Consider the following 22,247-nt stretch of genomic DNA (forward strand, 5'->3'; position numbering starts at 1 on the left):
CTCTCTTTCTACATCCCTCCATCTTTCCTAGCATAATTGTCTTTTCCAATGAGCCATCTCGTCTCATGATGTGGCCAAAGTATGACGACTTCAACTTTATCATTTTAGCTTCCAGGGAGTATTCAGACTTGATCTGTTGAAGGACTCATTTGTTTTTCTTTTTAGCTGTCCACAGTATCCTCAGCACTCCTCTCTAGCACTACATTTCACATGAATTTTACTCTTATCTGCTTTACTCATTGTCCATCTATTGCATCCATACATGGTAATGGCTTCTTTTCCTTCAAAAAGCTCCAAACAGGACATATAGCTGTCCTCCTCCTCACTATCTTTACAACTCTGTGCGGCAGGTTAGGCTGAGAGGGAGTGGCTAGGCCAAAGTTAATGTTTTCAATTAGTTCCATGGCTACACAGCTCTTCTTGAAATTACTATACTTTTTAAATTATTTAGCCTAAGTAAGCCAACTGCCCCAGGCAGCAGAGGATGAAGAGAGATGCTGGTGGATAGAGCATTGTATGTCACATGGCCTGTAGTTCATCCCCTAAATCAGCTGCCCTCAACAGATGATGTTCTGTTGCCAGTACTGAAGTGAGATTCAGCTTCTGGTTTGGTCAGTTTTTAACATGGAAAAGGAGGGGAGAGTACCTTTTTCTTTGCCTATCACGGAAAAGGAATCCCCACATGTATATAACTAAATATGAAAGCACCTTTGTCTCGTCTTTCAGGAACTGGTGGCAGACAGATGGACACACATAGGCACAGATACAGACACGGGCACACACCTGGTTGAGAAAGATTTCTGTTTTATATTATTACCCATATGGATTGTCCACGGTCCTTAGCATGGATTCTTTCATAACTACAGGCTCTTTGTGCCAGAGTAGTCTGTTGAGTGTGGAAGCATTTAAAAATGGGAGGTTCAGTCTTACATAAAAGTTGTGTTCATCAACATAGCATCTATATTTTCTTTTCATGGAGGCTGTGACTGTACATGGGCCAGTGTTTGACTGACCAGAATTGGAGGAAGTTATGAAGGCAAGCACAAAAGAACTTACATGTTATGTATATGTTAATCTAACTTTGAAATATGTATTCTGCTCTCACCTGTAATGATAGCCTCTTGCTCATCTACATTCACAGCTTTGAACACAGAATATCACCTTACACCAAACAACTTGTTGGATCCAGAATGTGACATTATTAGAACCACAGCATCAGCAGCTCCTTTAACTTGGATGCTGTTTACAGAGGGATGGAGTGGGGACTTGTAAATGCAAGTGCAAACTTTACTGTTGAATTTTTAGCTCTAAGGGCTGGTGTTAAGTTTGGATTCATCTCTTTGATGGCAGCAGTTAATAAAGGGTTGTGGTGGGATATTACTTGCTTTCTGCCACACTCAGTATTAAACTAGACATGTGTTTACTTTCCAATGACCATCCACATTTATCTTGGCATATAGGAAAGATGAATAAAAGCAAGTGCTAGAAGAAAAGACATCTTTCAGAGCCACTTCTAAATAGGTACTTCTGGACTAAGCATACTATCTGGTTTGATGCTTGGATAGTGTGGAGATTGTCCTGCTCTGGAGTCCTATCCTGCCTACTATTTTCAACTCCTTAGCTGGGACACAAGACGAAGAATTGAACTGCACAGCTCTTATTATAGTTTTAAAAGTTATAGTGAGTACTCCATATCCGTGGATGTTTTATGCTGGATGAGACCTGCTATATCACTAATCTTGACAGCTTTAAAAAGGTGGTCAAAATGGATCTCTTCCAACAGGCCTTCCCAGATTGGCATCTCAGTCACCTCCCATTAACTACCCTGTCCTGTCCGTTTTAATAATTTTAATTGTATTGTTTTATTGTTGTTGTCTATTGTTTGATTTATTAGTTATAGTGGTGGGTGGGTTTATGGGGTATTGCATTTTATTGTAGTTCAGTGTTTTTTAATACTGTTGTAAGCCACCTTGATCTCACTGGAGAGGTGGAGTATAAATTATTATTATTATTATTATTATTATTATTATTATTATTATTATTCTCCAAGCATCCACAACTTGAAAATATTTTCAAAATAGATAAATTCCAAAAATCAAACCTTGATTTTGCCATTTTATTCAAGGGACACCATTATACAATGTCATTGTATTTAAAGGGACTTGAGTATTTGTGGATTTTGGTATCCACCATGGGTCCTGTAACCAAACTGCAGCAGATACCAAGGGTCCGTTGTATTTGGAAAATGACAATTATTTATCATTACATGTAGGTAAAGAGCATACACTCATTCAATCACTGTCTCCTGTCATTTAATTGTACAATATAAACATGCTGCTTTAGCTTTTGCTAATTCCTGCCTGCCTTTTCTACTATAATATGCCTTTTATATTACTGCTATTCACATGTGTTGGGTCCTCAGACTACCTTCTCCACCAGCTGTACAATTGTTACTTTCATTTTTAGTATTGCAACCTGCTTGTAATTCAAATGCAGTTTTCCCCTTGAGGCTTGAGGCTCAGTAGCAGCTATTAATGGACAATCAGTCCAGGCATGACCTTGCCATACTGTCCTGGCAAACTGCTTAGCCCTTAACATAATGCTAAAGTGTTCACCTAATGATGGGAACGCTGGTCTGTGTCATGCTCTGTCTCCAGCAATTTCACCTGTGGCAAAGAGGCATGGGAGTGGTAAGTTCCTCTGCAGTCAGATTGGCAGAGTACCAAATGTGAGGCAAAGCAAGATTTCATTGCCCACCTTGTATGACAGAAGTCCTCTTGTGTAGTTTCTAAGATTAATTAATAAAGAATATATGGGAATTTCCTTTCCAGGAAACATTGATATTAAAAAATCCTGATGCTTAAACACAATAACATCTGTTCTGAATCAAGACAGTGCAATTTAATCTTTCTTGCAATGCACATTTAAAGCATAACTGGTTTTTCTCTGGCACTGGCACACATCACCACTCATGGAAGGGCAGGAGCAGCTGCAGGAGCAGCTTCCAACACACTATAATGTGGAGTTTTTCAGAAAATATTGCACTGGTAAGTTAAATAAAGATAAGCCCTCATACAAATGAAGAAATAGTATTGGACAGTACTTGAGGGTCAAATAAGATTATATCACAATTGTAAACCAGATCCACTCAAGGCAGAATTGTTTTAAAAGATATTTTCTAACCCACAGGCTATATGCAACAAAGGAAAAACAATTGTCCAGCTCATACAACAGAGCCATAAGGGTTGTCAGGATGGCAGCAATTACAATAGTAAAGCCAGGGTAAGTGTGTGTGTGTGTGTGTGTGTGTGTGTGTGTGTGTGTGTGTGTGAGAGAGAGAGAGAGAGAGAGAGAAATGCCCTATAGCATCTTCTTTCTGAGAGTAAAGGAGTTATTTTTTTGCATGGCACTTTGCACTACTATAAAATGAATTTTTGAATTTTTAGAAAATGTATGTGTGTGCTGTTGTATCTGTTTAAGTTGGATATATGATTTACTGTGATGTGTTAAATACCATTCCATATTGTTGATTTGATAAGTTGTTACTGAAGCCACATATTTAAATGAAAACTTTATCGTTAAAACAACAATCCACATTGTGAGACGGCAAATCTGCTGAATCTGAACAGAAAAATATCCACTTGATTAAGGGAGGGGCAACTTCTGGCAGATGCACAAAAAATGGAGGAGAGAAGAATGAAAGATGAGGTGTTGTCCTTGAAGATGTATGGAAAGAGCAACAGAAAAGTTGTTTTTCAAATTTACAGTTTGTATAAACTACCTTCCAGGGATGGGCTGTGGAAACAGTTCAATGAAAGCACATGTAGAACCTTATCACACTCACAGTTTTCCTGTTCCGTTCCTGTTGACAAGGCGGACAGATCAGGAAACAGGCTGACGACGAACGCTATCGCATTAAGTCTTCTTAGCGTTATGTGAACGCGAAAAGAATGATCGCTATCGCACACCGCTAATGGAGAAAACGACCTGTTGTCGTTTTTGGACCTCACTGTGAACGGATATCACCGCACAGCCAGGTCCCATCCCGATGACGCCCCGACCATCCCCTGTCTTTGCGCATGCGCAGTTTACAAAGAAAATTGTGCGCGGTTTTCAAAGGGAGCTTGGGGTATTCTCGTTGCCTGTGTGTTCTATCCTAAGATGGATTCTCATGTTTTGTTCCTTCTCCATACCATCTCCCCTTACCTGATAATGGAGCAGGAACGGAGAAGAAGGAGGACACTTATGTACCGCTTTTTTTTTTAAAAAAGTTGCTGTCAGACATGCCCTTGCTGAGCTCATGGATGTAGAGGACGCACCCCCCACAGATCTCCTTGAATGGCTATCCACATTTCCATCACCTCAGAGATGGTGGTTACGTCCAATTCTTAAGAAGAATTGGTGGCGTGAAGAGGTGATGACTTTGTGGGATGACGACATGTGGGAGACACATTTCTGCATGAAACATTCAATTTTTTTTGATCTGGTAGAAGTACTCCAGCCCGACCTTTGTGTTGCCATAATTGTCCTCTATTACCAGGGATAAAATGTAGGACAAAATGTAGAACAAACTGTAGGACAAATACAGCACAAAACTAAGCTAAAAATGTAGGACGTTCCAGAAAAAGGTCCAACATTTTTGGCTTACTTTTGTCCTACATTTGTCCTACAGTTTGGTCTAAAATTTGTCCTACATTTTCTCAATGGCAAAAGAGGACAAATATTCCAAACCTACCATACCTACCTGAAATCTTTTTCTGGTATCAAACACTGTTTCCTGCTTTATTTTTCATATAGGGACATGTCTAGATGTTCTATAATTTTGAGGAATGAAAGTCGTTAAAACATCTTGCAAGGGAACCTGGTAAAGGAAAGATATCATGATGGCCCGTCATAACTGTAGGGATCGGATGGGGATGCAATTGGAATGCCTAGGATATCACACACAGAGGATTTTCCATTCTCATAACATTTACTGGTGAGGGAGGACGGAAGAGAATCGTCGGGGACATTTTACACGAACGGAACGGAACAGGAACCCATTGCAAACGTCTCGGTAACGAGGCTATGCGATAAAATCCGTTCTGTTCCGTTACCATTGAGACCTCGGAACGTTTACAAACATGTGTGCGATAAACTCCATAGAAACAATTAGTGCAGAAGGTATGAACTTCTTGGTCAAAAAGCAAAATTCTCTTATGTACATCTGTGATTCTTTTGATTTATTTTTGTATTGAACATCCTACATTGGACACTGATGGATATTTGAATGTAAATACCAATCAAGCCCTGATGTGTAAAAAAATGTGCCAATGTTAGTCGTGCTTATCTTTGCAACAGAAAAAAACACAAATGTTCCTGTTTTGCTTATGATGTTGTTGTTAACTGCCCTTGAGCCGACTTCAACGCATAGCAACCCTGTGGATGAGACATCTCCAAGACCTCCTATCCTCTGTCTCTCTGTTCAGGTCCTGAAGGCTCAGGCCCTTATTTATTTTTATTTATTTTTATTTATGGTATTTATATCCTGCCCTTCAGCCCTAAAGGCTATCAGAGTGGCTTACAATTATTATTTTAATTAGATGGTTCCCTGCCCTCAGGCTTATAATCTAAAAGACACGACACAAAAGGAGAAGGGAATGGTGATGGGAAAGAGGATGAGGTCCAGTGGTTCTTCTCTCCCTCTGAGGCCTGGACCAACGCAGATGGACTGGAGGGGGGCTCTTCTTCTTCAGGCTACCCCTGATGCAGCTGGGCCTGCCTGTTCACTCCCTCGCAAGCTGAAGGATGACAGTTATCATGGAGGGAGGGCACTCTTTCTTCAGGCTACCCCTGATGGAGCTGGGCCTGCCTGTTCACTCCCTCGCAGGCTGAAGGATGACAGTTATCATGGAGGGAGGGCACTCTTTCTTCAGGCTACCCCTGACGGAGCTGGGCCTGCCTGTTCACTCCCTCGCAGGCCGAAGGATGACAGTTATCATGGAGGGAGGGCTCTCTTTCTTCAGGCTACCCCTGATGGAGCTGGGCCTGCCTGTTCACTCCCTCGCAGGCTGAAGGATGACAGTTATCATGGAGGGAGGGCACTCTTTCTTCAGGCTACCCCTGATGGAGCTGGGCCTGCCTGTTCACTCCCTCGCAGGCCGAAGGATGACAGTTATCATGGAGGGAGGGCTCTCTTTCTTCAGGCTACCCCTGATGGAGCTGGGCCTGCCTGTTCACTCCCTCGCAGGCCGAAGGATGACAGTTATCATGGAGGGAGGGCTCTCTTTCTTCAGGCTACCCCTGATGGAGCTGGGCCTGCCTGTTCACTCCCTCGCAGGCCGAAGGATGACAGTTATCATGGAGGGAGGGCTCTCTTTCTTCAGGCTAGCCCTGGTGGAGCTGGGCCTTCCTGTTCACTACCTCACAGGCCCTTGTCCTCCCTCATTGAGTCCAACCATCTGGCATGTGGTCTTCCTCTTTTTCTGCTACCTTCCACCTTTCCTAGCACCATTGTCTTTTCTAATAATTCATTTTTCCTCATGATGTGGCCAAAGTATGGCAGCCTAAGTTTAGTCATTCTGGTTCAGAATTCAGGCTTGATCAAGGATCTATTTCTTTGCCTTATTGGTCATCCACAGCAGTTGTGTCATTAGGGGTGTGTGCGGGGGTCAGACCAAACCAGGTGGCACCTTAAGGGAGAGTGACACCACTTCTCCTTAAACACCTATCTTTTGGCAGAAATGGGTAGTGGCATTCATCTACTTCCCTTTAAAACGCTTTAAGAGATGGTTGGAGTGGGGTGAAGCCCAGTGGGAGGAGCAAGGAAATCCCCAGAATTTTTAAAATTAAAATTTTAAATTTCATTTTTTAATTTTTTACAAAAAAAATGAAATTTTGATTTTTTAAATTTAATTTTTTTAAAAAACATCACATTTTAACCAAATCTTCACTATGTATATGTAAATACATTTAGGTTGTGTGTATACTATTGTAATGTGAAGGTATAATTTTAATTTTGCTAGTTGTTTACGTCACAAATATTAGCATTATATTCAGTGGTATATGGGAATTACAATTTATTAGTAACATTAGTGCAGAAAAGCATTTCTGAGGATTCTGTATGGTGTGAAATGAAAGGAGGTCAATGCGGGGGGTGGCACCATGAGTTACCACACTGGTGACATCAACCCTCATAAAGGCAGTGGTCCATGGTATCCGCAGCACTCTTCTCCAGCATGACATCTTAAATGAGTTGATTTTCCAGCAGTTTTTTTCCCCACTGTCCACCTCTCACATTCATACATGGTAATGAGAAATACAATGAGTTGGACTATCCTCACGTTAGTGTTCAGAATTATATCTTTACACATTATGATGTCCAGTTCTTTCATAGTCAATTTTACTATGGAAGGAGGGAGTAGGAAAAGAGAGACACTGCACTACTGGTGGTTTGGTTCAATCAAGGAAGCCACAGCCCTGAGCTTACAGTATGTGGGAAGGACAGTTGGTGACCAGTGATCTTGGAGGTCACCATAAGTCAAAATTGACCTGACAGGAAATAACAGCAACAAAGACCGAAGAGCTGCTTCAATAGACATTTACCAGGAAGTAGACACTGTTCCCAAAATGCTGTTCTATCAAGCACAGTAATATTCTTCAGAGAGCCATAAGTGTTTTTCTTATTTTTGGCTAGTATAGAGACTAATAGTCCTTTGGAAGAATGACATAACTTTAAATGTATATTCCTTCTGTCTCTTTCTGACTTGTTATACAGACACATTCTTGAGGGAGTGAAATGCAGTCTGTCAAAATATTGCTGGAATTATTATTATTATTATTATTATTATTATTAAACTTTATTTCTAAAGCACTGTAATTATACACAGCGCTGTACAAAGTCGGTAAAATTAAAAAGTATATAAAAGCCTGCCCAAGGCATACATTCTAAGATAACAATAAAAGAGGAATAGATAAAATTACCATATAGAAAAGAAAAAACAACTTAAAAACATCAAATATAAAACAAATCACATCACATCAAATATTGTCAGACAGCCAGATGACAATCACAAATTCCCTGAGAACGCTTCCCTAAACAATATGGTTTTCAGCTCAGCCTTAAAGCTGGTTAGGGAAGTGATGAGCCGTGCATGCAGAGGAAGAAGGTTCCAGGAATGAGGGGCAGCAAGAGAGAAGGGACAGATCCGGGACGGGGCAGAAGAGATCCTGGGTTGAAAGAGGAGACTTTGGCTACCAGAGCGGAGAGTGCGAGTAGGGATGTAGGGAGAGAGAAGATCGGTTAAATAAAGAGGGGCCAGCCCATGCAGGGCTTTAAAGGTGAGTAGCAAAAGTTTGTACCTGATGCGGAAAGGAAAAGGGAGCCAGTGAAGGGAGGACAACAGAGGGGAGACATGATCATAACGGCGAGCGAGTGAAATAATGCATGCAGCTGAATGCTGAACAGAAATTAATGGGTGGAGATGAGAGAGGGGAAGCCCTGCCAAGAGGAGGTTACAGTAGTCTAGTCGTGAGACTACTAGGGCATGGACCAGTGTCTTTGCGGTAGAAGCTGAGAGATATGGACGGATTTTGGCGATATTATAGAGAAAAAATCTGCAGACTTTGGGAAGAGAAGATGTTGCAGAACTCGATTGTCCTAATTCAAGAAAAATGTCAGAAAAAATATTTAGCTTATTTGTGAAGGAAAATAATGTTGGAAAATACTATAGAGATTTCTTGAATATTGTTGAAAAATAAAATATAGGCTGGCCTGAGACATTTGCTGCCTGAGGATAAGGGCAAAAGAGTGTGCCTCCCCCATGTACCATATGCTCAGCTCAGCCAGAATGCTGCTTGCATTTTACTTCATAGAATCATAGAATCATAGAGTTGGAAGAGACCGCAAGGGCCATCCAGTCCAACCCCCTGCCATGCAGGAAATCTAAATCAAAGCATCCTCGACAGATGTCCATCCAGCCTCTGTTTAAAGACCTCTAAGGAAGGAGACTCCACTACACTCTGAGGGAGTGTGTTCCAGTGTCAAACAGCCCTTACTGTCAGGAAGTTCCTCCTAATGTTGAAGTGGAATCTCTTTTCCTGGAGCTTGCATCCATTGCTCTGGGCCCTAGTCTCTGGTTAGCAGCGGGACAGAACCTGACTCCACCACACCAGATGCTAACTTGGAATATGTAGGTCAGGCTGCATAACATCCTTGCTTTATGCTCCAGCACTCAGCTGCTGCCTTTCCATCTCTCAGCATCTGCTCTGAGGTAGCAGGGCTAGGGGTAGGCCAGGCCACAAAGGCTCCTTGTATCCAGTGCTTCATTGGTGAATACTGAAGGGCAGGTGCTCATGGGCCAAGATCATGTTGGTCTTATGCTCACCTATGGAAGCAATTGCTGTGTAGTATTTAATTTACATGTACATGAAGTGACAATGCACATATGTAAGCACATTGGGATGCAGATTCAGATGCATGTTTGATTGTGCAAAGTTGCAATTCAACACAAGGGTGGTGTGGCACAGACATTCATGATGATGCTTGAAGATATTTACACCACACAATCTGAATGTAGGATCTCAACCATTGTCACTACTGAAGAGAGAGAGAGAGAGATTGAGAATGCAGACAACTGCAGAGAGCTAGCATGGGTTGAGTTTTGGACTATGACTTTGAAGACCAGGGTTTGATTCCCACCTCGGCCATGTAACCCTCTGTGTGACTTTGTGCAAATCACACTCTTTGAGTGGTAATGGTAGCCCTCCTCTGAAAAAACCTTGCCAAGAAAACCGCAAGATAGGGTTGCCTAGGGTCTAAATAAATCATAAAGGACTTGAAGGCACACAACAACTAACACTATGTTAATCAAGAACAAAGCAATAGCTGGGTTTTTTTAATGAATAGATTTTAATGTTCCACTCAGGATCAATTCACATAAAAATACTTTGCATAATAACAGAGAGAACTCATAACGATATCGAGTTGCTGAGAAAATCTATTTCTTCTCTAGCTACAGAGAAGACTACAAGAAAGTTCAGAGGAAACGGAGGCCTGAGAAGAATGGTGGATAATGTCATAGTCCCTGCTAATCAAAAAGCCCCTAGGCTTTGACTCTATGGACCCTGGCTCCTCTACAGCACTCTTGTATCTGAAACTCTAGCGGTAAAGCATGCAAAGGAAAGCTTTCCTCCTTTTGGAGTTAGGAATATCAGTTGGCTAGCAGAAATTTAATGTAATGCAGGGTTGGAGAAATTTTAATGAAGGTTTTTTTTATTGGGCCATGCACTTTATCATAAAGGGCTGATTTTTCTGTTGGTAACCAAGACATTAAAATAGAAGCCTGCAAACAAGGACGGATGATTTGGTTGGATGAGTTTTAAAAAGGAAAAGGCAGCAGAATGCCTTCATAGAAATAGTACACTCTGTTGGAGTATGTGCACATGTTGCTAGTAGGCAGGTGGCTATACAGATAGAAACACACACACACACACACAGAGAAAGAGAGAGAGAGAGAGAGAGAGACTTAAGATCCATCAAAGTTAATTCGATTTAATCATAGCCAGGAACTGTATATGGTTCTGCAGGTGTTCTTCCTATGGCATCAGTTGATCAACAGTGTTAAACAAAACAAACATAAACCCAAACAAACCTAGAATGTAGATCAGGGGTAGGCAACCCTTTTGAGCCGGGGGCCGGGTTGCTGTCCCTCAGACAACTGGGGGGCCGAAGCCAAAAAATAAATAATTAAATAATTGTTTAAAAATTAAATAAATACATAAACCAGGACAAATGTAGGACAAAATTTTCAAATGGAGGGCACTTTTTTAATAAAAAATGGAGGACACGTGAAAAAATTTGCTGATTTTTTAAAAAATGTTAATATAAATGCATGTTTCTGAGGCTTCTTTAGACAATTGCCCCCCTTGCCCCTGCACGCGAGACGCCAAAGGCCCCGGTGACAATCGGTGGCAGGACTGGGCTGGGGCCAGTCCCAAGGCCTCGCTGGGCCACATCCGGCCCGTGGGCCGCAAGTTGCCTACCCCTGATGTAGATAATGCAGGAAAGCAGACAGAAATGCTGAATGATATGATACTACAAAGAAAGAATCCATCGTTCTCACTGTAAATTGTATTCGATCCTTATTTGATTGAATGCTGTTGTGATAAACTGAGTCAAAATCGAAAATCTTTTTGAAAAGAAAAAAAGTGCAGGGGGGGGGGGAACAACCAAAATCTTGGTAATGGTATTAGAGATTCAGCTGTCCCCTGGGTTACTAATGTAAACCTTTACAGGAGCAGTAAATCAGTAGGTGGTGTGGAAGGAGGAGAACTGGAAGGAGGGAATGTATATAATTAGCTCTTGCCAATGAAAAGGATTGCATGGCAACATGTGCATACTTCTCTACCTTCTGAGGAATGATGCAAAGGCAGCATAAGATATATTGCTAAAAAAACTGACTTCAGCATGGGAGGGAAAGCTAACTAGCCACATGGATGAGCAGAGTGTGTTAGGAAATTACACATAACAACACTATGGACAATTTGATTATTTAGGAACAAGTACAGGACAGGACAACAAACATGCAGGTGTGGGACAGCATGTGCTGGAAGTAATGTATACTTTTGTAGAGCAACTGTAATGTGCAACTTTGCAAACCATTCACTTCAGTGTTCTGTTTTTGAACAACAGTAAAATCAATGTCCATCAAAAGAGGGCAAATAAACCAGAGAATCTGACAAGAAAATGAGAACTGTTGGCAGAAGGGAATACACTGATACACTCAGCCCTCTGTATCCATGGATTCCTTATCCACGGATTCAATAATCCACAGCTTGAAAATATTTTTTAAAAACATATAAATTCCAAAAAAACAAACCTTGATTTTGCCATTTAATATAAGGAACACCATTTTACTATGACATTCTATATAATGGGACTTGAGCATCCATAGATTTTGGTATCCATGGGGGGTCCTGGAACCAAACCTCAGAAAATACCAAGGGTCCACTGTATTTCTAATCCTATCTGCACCTTGACCTGCCTGTGCTCTTAGAGCCCATACTGTCTGAAGTGAGGTGAATGGAGAGTTGAGAAAAGGATATTTTTGGAGGTTAAACATATATATGGAATTCCCTTCTTAAATATCTGTCCAGGTGGCAATTATTGATAGGAGGCAAGAATTTTATGGTCTCTCAAACTTTTCAAGCTGACAAGCTCTGTCTTTCAAGTATTTCAGTCCATTCATCTTAATCACTGATTTTTCTTTTGCATTTAGTGTAGTCTGATTTTTTATTGCTTGAAACTCTGTGTGTATGTGTGTGTGAGAGGGAGACAGAGAGACAGAGAGAACAAAATTCTGTGGGACAGTGTGTCTGTATACCAGTACAATGCCTAGATGTAGTGATAGAATCATGGGTCATGGTGTGTATAAGCATCTCACTTTCCTCTCTAGAAAATATATTTTGCAAGTGTTTAGATTAAATAAAACAGAGCTTTTTGGACCAGCAGTGATGATGGAGTATGAGAGATTCAGTGGAACTGTGAAACTTTTCACACGGGGAAAATTAGAAGGTTAAACTGGTCACAATGCAGGGTCATCCATGACATTAGGGACAATTTTGCAATTGCTTTTCAGACAACTCTGTGCACAAACCAGTTAGAATCCAAACAGAAAGTGAGGTGAATCAGGGAATAAACATTTTTGCAAAAATACCAGGTGTCGCAGGGACACAGGGCACACCCCCAACTCCAGGCTTCTTAGCAGGGCCATGGCAGATAATAACTCCAAACAACTTAAAAATAATGCTGAATACCCTTAATAGAACTAATAACACCAGCGGAGACACTGTTACTTCACAGAGTTCCGGTCTTGGGTTACTTCGCCCAAATCCTTACAGGTTTTCTTTGGGGTCTAGGCCCTCCCCCTGGGCAGACCAGTAACACCCCTAAAGAGCCCAACAGAACGCTCCTCTTAAGCAATAACCCAACCTCAAACCTCTCTCAGAAGAGCTTGGGGTTGCCGAGTGGGGATGGGCAAACTCAGACAGGAAACCCTCCTCTCCCGAGTGTCTCACAGCTTCTGAATCTTCCCTTTCTAGCCGGCAAAGTCCTCCCCTCTTGGCTAAGCCCTCTGGCTTGCCAGAATGCTGACCTTTTCCCCTACACACAACCGTCTCACTGCCTTCTCTTCCGCTCACACCTATCTCCCTGAGCACCTCACCCTTTTCCCTTTTATCTGCCAGCCCCTCCCTTGTAGGGCTGGCCTCCCGGGGTCTTCCCTTCTCTCCTTTCACCCCAAAGATTGCTGGGCCTTGTAGTTTCCAGTCAGAGTTCTCCCTTTGCAGTGCCACCGCCTCTCCCTTTCCAGGACAACCCTCTTCTGTCTCTCTCATGTCTTTCTCCTTGTTACACTAGGTTTTCATTTCCAGTTCATTCACAAATTTGCTTTCTTCACGTAATTGCAGCAGTCTGAAAACCATGTGCAGGATTTCCCCTGTTCCCAGATTTCCCATGGTTCCTTTCCTGAGCTGAGGAGAGGGAGGCAGCCTTGTTCTTAAAGGGACACACATCTCTTTCCCTTGAGTGGCTGGTCTCTTCCTCCTGCAGCCAATAATAATAATAATAATAATAATAATAATAATAATAATAATAATAGGATTTATTTATATGCTGCCCAAACACTGGGAATCCGAGTGGTTTACAACAGAAGGGATAATAGAAAGTTCCCTGCCCTCAGGCTTACAATCTAAAAGACATGACACAAAAGGAGAAGGGAATGGTGAGGGGGAGGGGATCAGGTCCAGCATTCTTCTCTCCCTCTGAGGCCTGGACCAAGGCAGATGGACTGGAGGGAGGGCTCTTCTTCTTCAGGCTAGCCCTGGTGGAGCTGGGCCTGCCTGGTCAGCTCCCTCGGCCAGAAGATGACAGTTATGGAGGGAGGAGTCTCTAAGCCTAGGGAAGCCGAAGTCTAAGGGAGCAACTGGTGGGAGAAGGCAGAGAGAGGACGTTTTAGAATTCCTCCTGTACAGAAGCAAGAAATGGAAGGTATGTCCTGGAAAAGGAGGACATCTGGGAGTTTCAGCCCTCACTGAAATTAGGCAGGTTTATGGACCAGCCACCTCCTCTTTCTCTCTAGTGTCTGTCTCTGTGTGTGTTTGTGTGTGGTTTTATGGGAAACCTCAGCCTGCCTTCTTCTGAAACAGCTTCTGGGGCAAAGAGGATTTTCCTCCCTGGTTTCCTTTTCTTCTCCGGAGCATGCATGCATATGCACTTGTGGAAATAACAGTTTGGAGCATGCACAAAAAAGTTATTTGCAAGCTATCAACAGGATTTGTCCTTATCTGTCTGAAACCCAAATTCACTTTCTACCCATGTTCTTGCCTAAGTAATCTGCTTTTTATGCGTTATTGTGCTCTGTGTGTGATCAGCATTAGCAAATTTGCTTGCTTTCCCAGGATGCCAGTACTTTCAACTATTTTCGGGATGGAAGCACATAGGCCCCCATGTGATACAGTTCTATGTTTCTGTGTACATAGAATGGCTTGATTTATGTACGTCTAGAATAGTGTGTGCAGTCATTTCAGTTTCACATTTTTTGCAATAGTTTGTTCCAAAAACAAACCAGACCTTTTTTTGGACCAGAAGTGATGACAAGAGTACAAAAACTATGTTTTCTTTAATACACCATGAAAATGATGCCTTTCTGAAACCAGTGATTTCTCTTCTCTAGCTCATGCATACCATTTTTCTCTCAAAATGCTGTGTGTTCTGTTTTTCCTCTTTATTGTGGGTATGATATAGATTATTGAGAAATAATAATTTTGTTAAAACCTCAGCCATTGTCAGTTCCCAAATGCTGTTTTCTTTTTGCTTTTTTCATAGTTGCTTATAATGGCACAAGAATTAATACCAGCTGTTTTGCGCTTGTTTGGTGCCCTATTTTTTTTTAATTGCTGATACTGCAGACACATCCATTCTTATTTTTCTTTTTCTTTCTTTTCTTTTTTACAGAGGGAAGAAAAGATGAGAGGGGAAACATATCCTGCCTGGAGAGATGGAAAAGCTTTAAACCAAAAGCCTCTAGAGCGCCTGTTGAGCCCTATGTAACCCTAACGTCTTTGGCTGTTTGTTTAAAGGCAAAAACAATACTTCTGCATGAAAGCCCTCCCCTCTCGCTCATGATAGGCTCACCGAGAATAGCAACAAGCTGTGTCACTGAAAAGGGCAAAGCCTCCAGAAAGAGAAAGGAAAGTTGTACACAGATCCCTTGGTAACTTTCAGCCAGCAGCCAGCCTCTGTCATAGGTTGCCATGCTTAAGACAGCAGGAAGTGGCGCCAGCTTTGACAGTAGAGGTAAAGCAGCTGTCCTGTAGAGTCTTTCAGCCCTGAAACACATTTGGAGGACTGTTTCTACAGCCATGATACCTGTGTCAAACACAGAGGAACTTAGCCTGCAGTGCCAGAAAATAAGAGGAGAGGAGTGCAACCGGTGCAGCAGCCTGCACAAGCTTCCTGCTCAAACAGGTAAAGTAACATAGCCTCAGCAGCAATTATGCCTACAGGACAATAAGTGCAGATACCTGTGACTAATGTTCCGGCATCATGGAATGTAACTGCAAGAGGAACCGGGGGGGGGGGGGGGAGGGAAGTGTGTGTGTGGAGGGGCAAAACCCCTACATTAACCCAATCAAAGACATAGCCATATTAGTCTGGAAAATCAGTATGCAAAGGGAACTTGTAGCACCTTTAAGACTGAGGGGTTATTCAGATGGTGAAAATAATCCCAGTAGAAGGTCGGTTGAATCGTTGTTGTTCACATGCATTTCAAATGCATCCGATTAAGTTTTTTGGGAGGGCTGCCAAAATCCCACCTTACCCAGCATAATCGATCTTGGCTTGTTTCCCAAGTTTTTCTAAAAGATTCACATTCTCACCTGTGTGAATAGCTGATGAAAATAGACCTGGGATACAGTGGGATAAAACCCTTAATGCCTTGAACCTGCTTTGAATACATCTGCATCATCAATCCCATCTTTATTGGAGCACTGACACGTGTGAGCAACCAAACTCCCAGAGATGCACAGAGATGTGGTTCCAATAAAAAAAAATAGTGTGAACAACAAAACTGGAATGTGTTACTGAGATTATTCAGATAGTCATGCTAAAAAAAAGGTCTGAATAGGACCTCAGTGAAAGGAAGAAAGTGGCATCAACTTTTGACCCTACTTCTTCAGATACATGCATCTGAGCTCATGCTACCAACTTCTTTCTTTCAGTGAAGTCTCAAAGGTGCTACAAGATCCCTTGGCATACTGATTAACCTAATCAGCGAACTTCTAATTCCTGATTTGCCAATAGGGGTAATTTAATGTTTCTGATCTAATATGTATGTATTCATCACTTTTGCTTTTCACCTTTCCTCTGGAGAACAGAGGCAGCCAAATACAGAGAATTCTGGTTATTCCTGTTTAACCTCAGAACAATACTGGGGTGGGGGGGGGAGGAGTTAAGCTATGAAAGTAGAGCCAGGAAATCCCTGTGGTCCAGTTTTCTCTATCCATTACAGTACCATCCCAGTTCTCACATTTGGATGATGGATGTTGAAACTCTTTCAGTTTAATGCTTTGATTGTGTATCTTGTGATGAAATTCTGAGAGATTTCCCTTTTTTTTTAACTCAATCACTTTGCATCACAGTGTGAAAAAAAGTCATTCATATTAATGTTTTGACATCTCACTAGATTTTGGGCTTTGGTTTCTAGGCACAGCAACACTATACATTTGTTGTTGTTGTTGTTGTTGTTGTGTGCCTTCAAGTCATTTCTGATTTATAGTGGCCCTAAGGCGAACCTATTACAGTTTTTTGGGGTTTTTTGGCAAAATTTGTTCAGAGGAGGTTTGCCTTTCCATTCCTCTGAGGCTGAGAGAATGGGACGTGCCCAAGATCACCCAGTGGGTTTTGGTGTTTGACTGAGGATTCATGTTCTGGTGTCCAGTCCAACACTCAGACCACTACAAAGGAGAAATCAATGTTGCTGTTGTTTGACTAAATTTGTAGAATTGTAGAGTTGGAAGAGACCACAAGGGCCATCTAGTCGAACCCCCTGCCATGCAGGAATATACAATCAAAGCACTCCTGTCAGATAGTCATCCAATGTCTGTTTAAAGACCTCCAAAGAAGGAGACTCCACCACACTCTGAGGCAGAGCATTCCATTGTCGAACATCTTACCATTAGAAGGTTATTTCTAAAGTTTTGGTAGAATCTCTTTTCCTATAGTTTGAATCCATTGCTCTATGTCTTATTCTCCAGAGCAGCAGAAAACAAGCTTGTTCCACTTTCAATATGATATCCTTTCAAAGACTCAAACATGGCTATCATGCCACCTCTTGCCTTTCTCTTTTCTAGGCTAAACATACCCAGCTCTCTTAGTTGCTCCTCACAAGGCATGGTTTCCAGACCTTTTACTATTTTGGTCACTTTCCTCTGGACATGCTCCAGCATGTCTATATCCTTCATGAATTGGGGTGCCCAGAATTGGATACCCAATGTGGCATAGATTCTTGGTCTTTCACTGAGGTGCAAAACACACTGCAGAAATAATCCAGTTTGAGACCACCTACAATTGCCCTGGTTCAGTGCTACAGAATTCTAGTAATTATAGTTTTGTGAGACTCTATCAGAGAGCTCTGGGTCGCAACAAACTACAGTGTCCAGGATTCCCTAGCACTGAGCCAGGGCTGTTACGACGGTCTAAAACTGGATTATTTCAGCAGTGTGTTTTGGGCCTGAGTTTAAAAAATAACACAAAATGACTATAGAATGTGCTGATGCTGAGTAAAGACATATTTTACTGGAACATTTTCACTTTACACTTGGGAATGGACTACTTGCATTGTATGGACACAGGTTCACTACAAAAAAAAAAAAAGACCATAAATAACAGAAATAGTATTGAATAGCCTACAAATTAATTATTTCTGTTATTTGTGGTTCTTTTTGTTGTGGCTTATAGTGTCTCAGATCCTTACCTCTGTTTTTCTGATTTACACAAGTTAATCCAGTTGCATGAAATGCACATTCTTGAAAGTCATCTTGAAAGATGCTCAATTGTTGTTTTTAAAAACCAATTGGAAGAGAACATGTATGTGACTCTGTAGTAGGGGTCCTGTGGGATGTGTTTCATTTTAAAAAATCAACTTGCTTAACAATTTAGATTAAATCCTATTGTCTTTACAGAAGAGTAGATGCTTCTAATAATGGAACACTTTGTTGTTGTTGTTTTGTGCCTTCAAATCATTTCCGACTTATGGCAACCCTAAGGTGAATCTATTACGGAGTTTTCTTGGCAAGATTTGTACAGAAGATGACTAAGGGAAGGGATGTTCACAAATTCCATCCTCCCCCTGAAGGCTTCTGAAAATCTCCTCCAGAGGGTTAGGGGGCACTTCAGAACACTGGGCCTGGTGGGCTATGAGGAAGAGGGGTATTTGGGGAAAATTGTGTCCCTTCTTTTCCATTAGTGGAAGCCTCTGCTAGATAAGCTACTATGTCAATGGAAGCCCTCCTTCCTTTTCATGTTGTTGTTGTTGCTTTGTGCCTTTAAGTTGCTTCTGACTTATGTCAGCCATAGAGCAAACCTATCACAGGGTTTCTTGGCAAGATTTGTTCAGAGGGGGATTTTCTACGGGTCTGAGAGAGTTTCACTTGCTCAAGGTTACCCAGTGGGAAGTTGAAGGCTTTCATGGCCGGCATCCATGTTTTTTGTGGGTTTTTCGGGCTATGTGGCCATGTTCTAGAAAAATTTCTTCCTGACGTTTCGCCAGCATCTGTGGCTGGCGAAATGTCAGGAAGAAAATTTTCTAGAACATGGCCACATAGCCCGAAAAACCCACAAAAAACCACGTTACCCAGTGGGTTTCTGTGGTTGAGCTGGGGATTTAAACCCTGGTTTCTAGAGTCATAGTCCAACACTGAAACCACAACACTATGCTGGCTCTCACCAGAAGGGTTAAGTGGATTTCTGTTACGTTATACAGGTTTTTATAGGATTTAGATGGAGGTATACCTATAGATTCCAGTTTTCCATAAGCAATTGCTGTATGGCAATCTGGTGTTTCTGTGCTTTTTGTTATTAACAGTGAATCTTGTTTTCCCATTTATTTTTTATTTATTTTTTTTTGTCCCCATGGTATAAATAATTACCGTGTTCCAGTCCCTTGCTCAGCTCTTTTTTTCATCCCATCCAGAGTAAGTAAATACATCCCAGATGTGAAGAGAGTTAAAAAATTAAATACATACACAGCTAACAAAAAAAAAGGGGGGGGGGAAAGAGAAAGAGAAAAGTGGAAAGTTAAAAAAACCATGAGTGCTGTGTATTTTTCTCTGTAGGCTTATACTAGATCTGTCATGATTCACATCATTTCAGCATCATATTAATTGGCACTTGCTATCTCTTTGCAATTTTAAAAATATTTTCTTGTAATAGATATTTTTATGAGCAGATAGAATACACAGATCCCGCACACTGAATTTTTTTCTATGTTCTTCCTGTAAAGCAATTGTGCCAGGAGACCCATATGCTCTGGGTGTGCTCAAACTTATCTTCAAATCACATCTCCCTTGGCCAGACCCACAAAAAGAGGAGCGGGAGAACCAGAGAGGTTTCAGGAGGCCACCCAAAGATAGTTGAGATTGTCCAGTAGACATGGTGCAGCCGTAGTCTTTTCTTAAATGACAAACAAACTTAACACACGATCTTGAACAATAGAGTCAAGTCTGCATGAATTAGCCTGGAAACCTAGGCTGTAAAACTTCCTCCATTAAAAAATAAGTAAATATCGTGCAGGGAATGCATTATACAAAGTATGCCTGCTTGGAAAAAAATACATTATAACACAAAGAAGTAATTGAAGAGGTCAACAATATATCTCAGCAATATATCTCTAGCCAAAGGGAAGCAGGAGATTAATGAAAAGTCTATTAAGTTTTTTGCCATGTTGCAGAAAGTTCCTTTTAAGATTCAAGGTGGAAAAAGTTGATCCAGGGTTATATTTGCAAAGAGAAATCATAGCTCCACTACAAAGTCAAAGCAGTATAGTCTGGACAGGCCCTGCCGATGAAGCAATCTGTTGTAAATAACTTTTTCCATCTTCAGGACAAGTAAATCTGAGTGGGTATATTAGAATGGGTAGGAAAATTAGAAATACGACAACAGCAGTGGTAGATATATGTAATGAAAGGAAGCAGGTAAAATTTAGCACCTGTCCATGTGTGTGGGTTGCACTCTAGGACTCCCTTACTTGTAAAATCTGAGTTTCTTTCTGCTGGCTAGGGCTGCTTCTGGAGTCTCAGATTGGGTCTTGTTGAAGAATAATGTACACTCTTTCCTCTCTTCCTTACACACCCATACCTGCATAAATTTCTGTTTGTACACATTTTCAGGGTGGCTGGGTAAAGACGATGGTTCTTCACTTCCCAGTCCAGGGTGGAAATGCTTCCAATGGAAGAACAGATTGAAGTCTGCTTTGAGAGCTGAGATTGGAAATGAACCTGCAGTGGGCCACACATTCCCCATTCCTGTTTTATTGAGCTATAATAAGTACCATTGCTCATCTGTCTTGACATTACAGTCAAATCTGACACACATATATCTTCAAAAGCAACCTATTGATACTGTTGGGAAACCATAAGTAATGAAGACTATTGTTTCTGGTCCAATTGTGAAGGGAGTCATTTATATGGTTGGCTCTAATGTTAAACTTCTAATGTTAAAACAGTTGCCAGACCCTGTTTATCTTTCCTCAACAATATTATTTCTGTCCAGTTTTCTTCAGATCTAGGTATGACACCTACCTAAATCATTATTGCTAATTTATCCAAGCTTAGCATATCATATAATTAGCATGGCGTAGTGGTTTGAGCATTGGACTATGACTCTGAAGACCTGGGTTCGATTCCCAGTTTAGCATTGAAACCCGCTGGGTGACCTTGGGCAAGTCACATGCTCTCAGCCTCAGGGGAAGGCAATGGTAAATCTCCTCTGAACAAATCTCACCAAGAAAACCCCATGATAGGTTTCCTTAGGCTTGCCATGAGATGGAAATGACTTGAAGGCACACAGCACATATAATATAATAAGCCAATCATCAATGGTTGGAATAACATGATTTTGCCAATTCTATGTTATCCTTTTAGCTGTCACTATGTAAAAAGTAGGCTCTCAATTTTGTAATACATTTCTTTTTTATGAGTCTAATACATATTTCTTAAATATAAAGAGCTATTGAGCAAGAGATAGCAAATGTGTAATTAGACAAATTAGTTGTCCCAAAGCAATACAGTTCCTTTGTAGCTCTCCAGCCTCTCCCCCTTTCTTTTGCCATCAAAATGAAAAAAATTATTCTGTCTCTGTTAGGTTTGCTAGATTCAAATGGTGAAACATTGTTTCCAACAATCTGTATTCTGGCAGACAGCTGTGACTAGCACAGATGTAGACAACCTAGTTCTCAACAGAAACTTTGAGTATCTAATTCCCATCTTTCCTGACAGTCTGGGTTGGCCAGATGTTAAAAAAATATGGAGGACACCAGGTTGTTGTCAAACCCTCAAGTGGTATTTCAAGTGTTAGGAAAATCAACTGCCCATCACTATTAATTAGCAGGTACCTTGAACCTAGATAAAACACTATCAAAATAGTTATCTCTTTGTATCACACATAAAAATAGAATACCCATAGCATTATTACCTTTGGGTTGTCTCTTAAATCCATATTCTAAACCATCAGACACCATGTGCATTTCTCATTGTACACTTAGTTTCTGCATGGGTGGAATGTCATAATTTGAATTTTGGGACTAGATGATGAGTCAAACATTGGCAATAGGCCATGGGCAAACAAGTGGAAGCACTTTTTCATGTTGAGTTTATTGTCACCTAAAGAACTTTTCTAAGGATGTAGCATAAAGAACTTTTCTAAGGATGATACAGATTCATTGGATGGTTCTATAAATGACTACTAGAAATGAAAACTAAGAATGAAATGTCCATGGGTTGGGAAATATACCTCTCAATACCTAAATGTTTGGACAAACAACAGGAGAGGATTGTTATCTTACCCTGCTTGCGAGTTTCCCAGGGTATGGTGGTACACTACACTACACAGGACTTTGGACTAATCCAGCTTGAGAATTATATTTGCTATTAATAGATACCAGAACTGCTAACCCTTGTAATGATGATTGATATCTCTTAGTTTATAAAGAAGA

At 41.2% G+C, this 22,247-nt stretch overlaps 1 protein-coding gene across 2 annotated transcripts in view; it reads left to right on the forward strand.

The window, feature by feature from the left end:
- The first annotated feature begins 15,261 nt into the window (after positions 1 to 15,261).
- Positions 15,262 to 22,247, forward strand: part of SLC2A12 (solute carrier family 2 member 12) — a 29,223-nt gene continuing 22,237 nt past the window's right edge. For both annotated transcript variants that reach the window (XM_089528467.1, XM_089528468.1), the window contains exon 1: positions 15,262 to 15,505. In XM_089528467.1, the coding sequence (XP_089384593.1) occupies positions 15,400 to 15,505 (106 nt within the window). In that variant the 5' untranslated portion in view covers positions 15,262 to 15,399. The remainder of the gene's footprint in view (positions 15,506 to 22,247) is intronic.

The sequence above is a fragment of the Sceloporus occidentalis genome, unplaced genomic scaffold (assembly GCF_023333645.1).
Source record: "Sceloporus occidentalis isolate IW3139 unplaced genomic scaffold, rSceOcc1.0.p SCAF_6, whole genome shotgun sequence".
Taxonomy (NCBI): domain Eukaryota; kingdom Metazoa; phylum Chordata; class Lepidosauria; order Squamata; family Phrynosomatidae; genus Sceloporus; species Sceloporus occidentalis.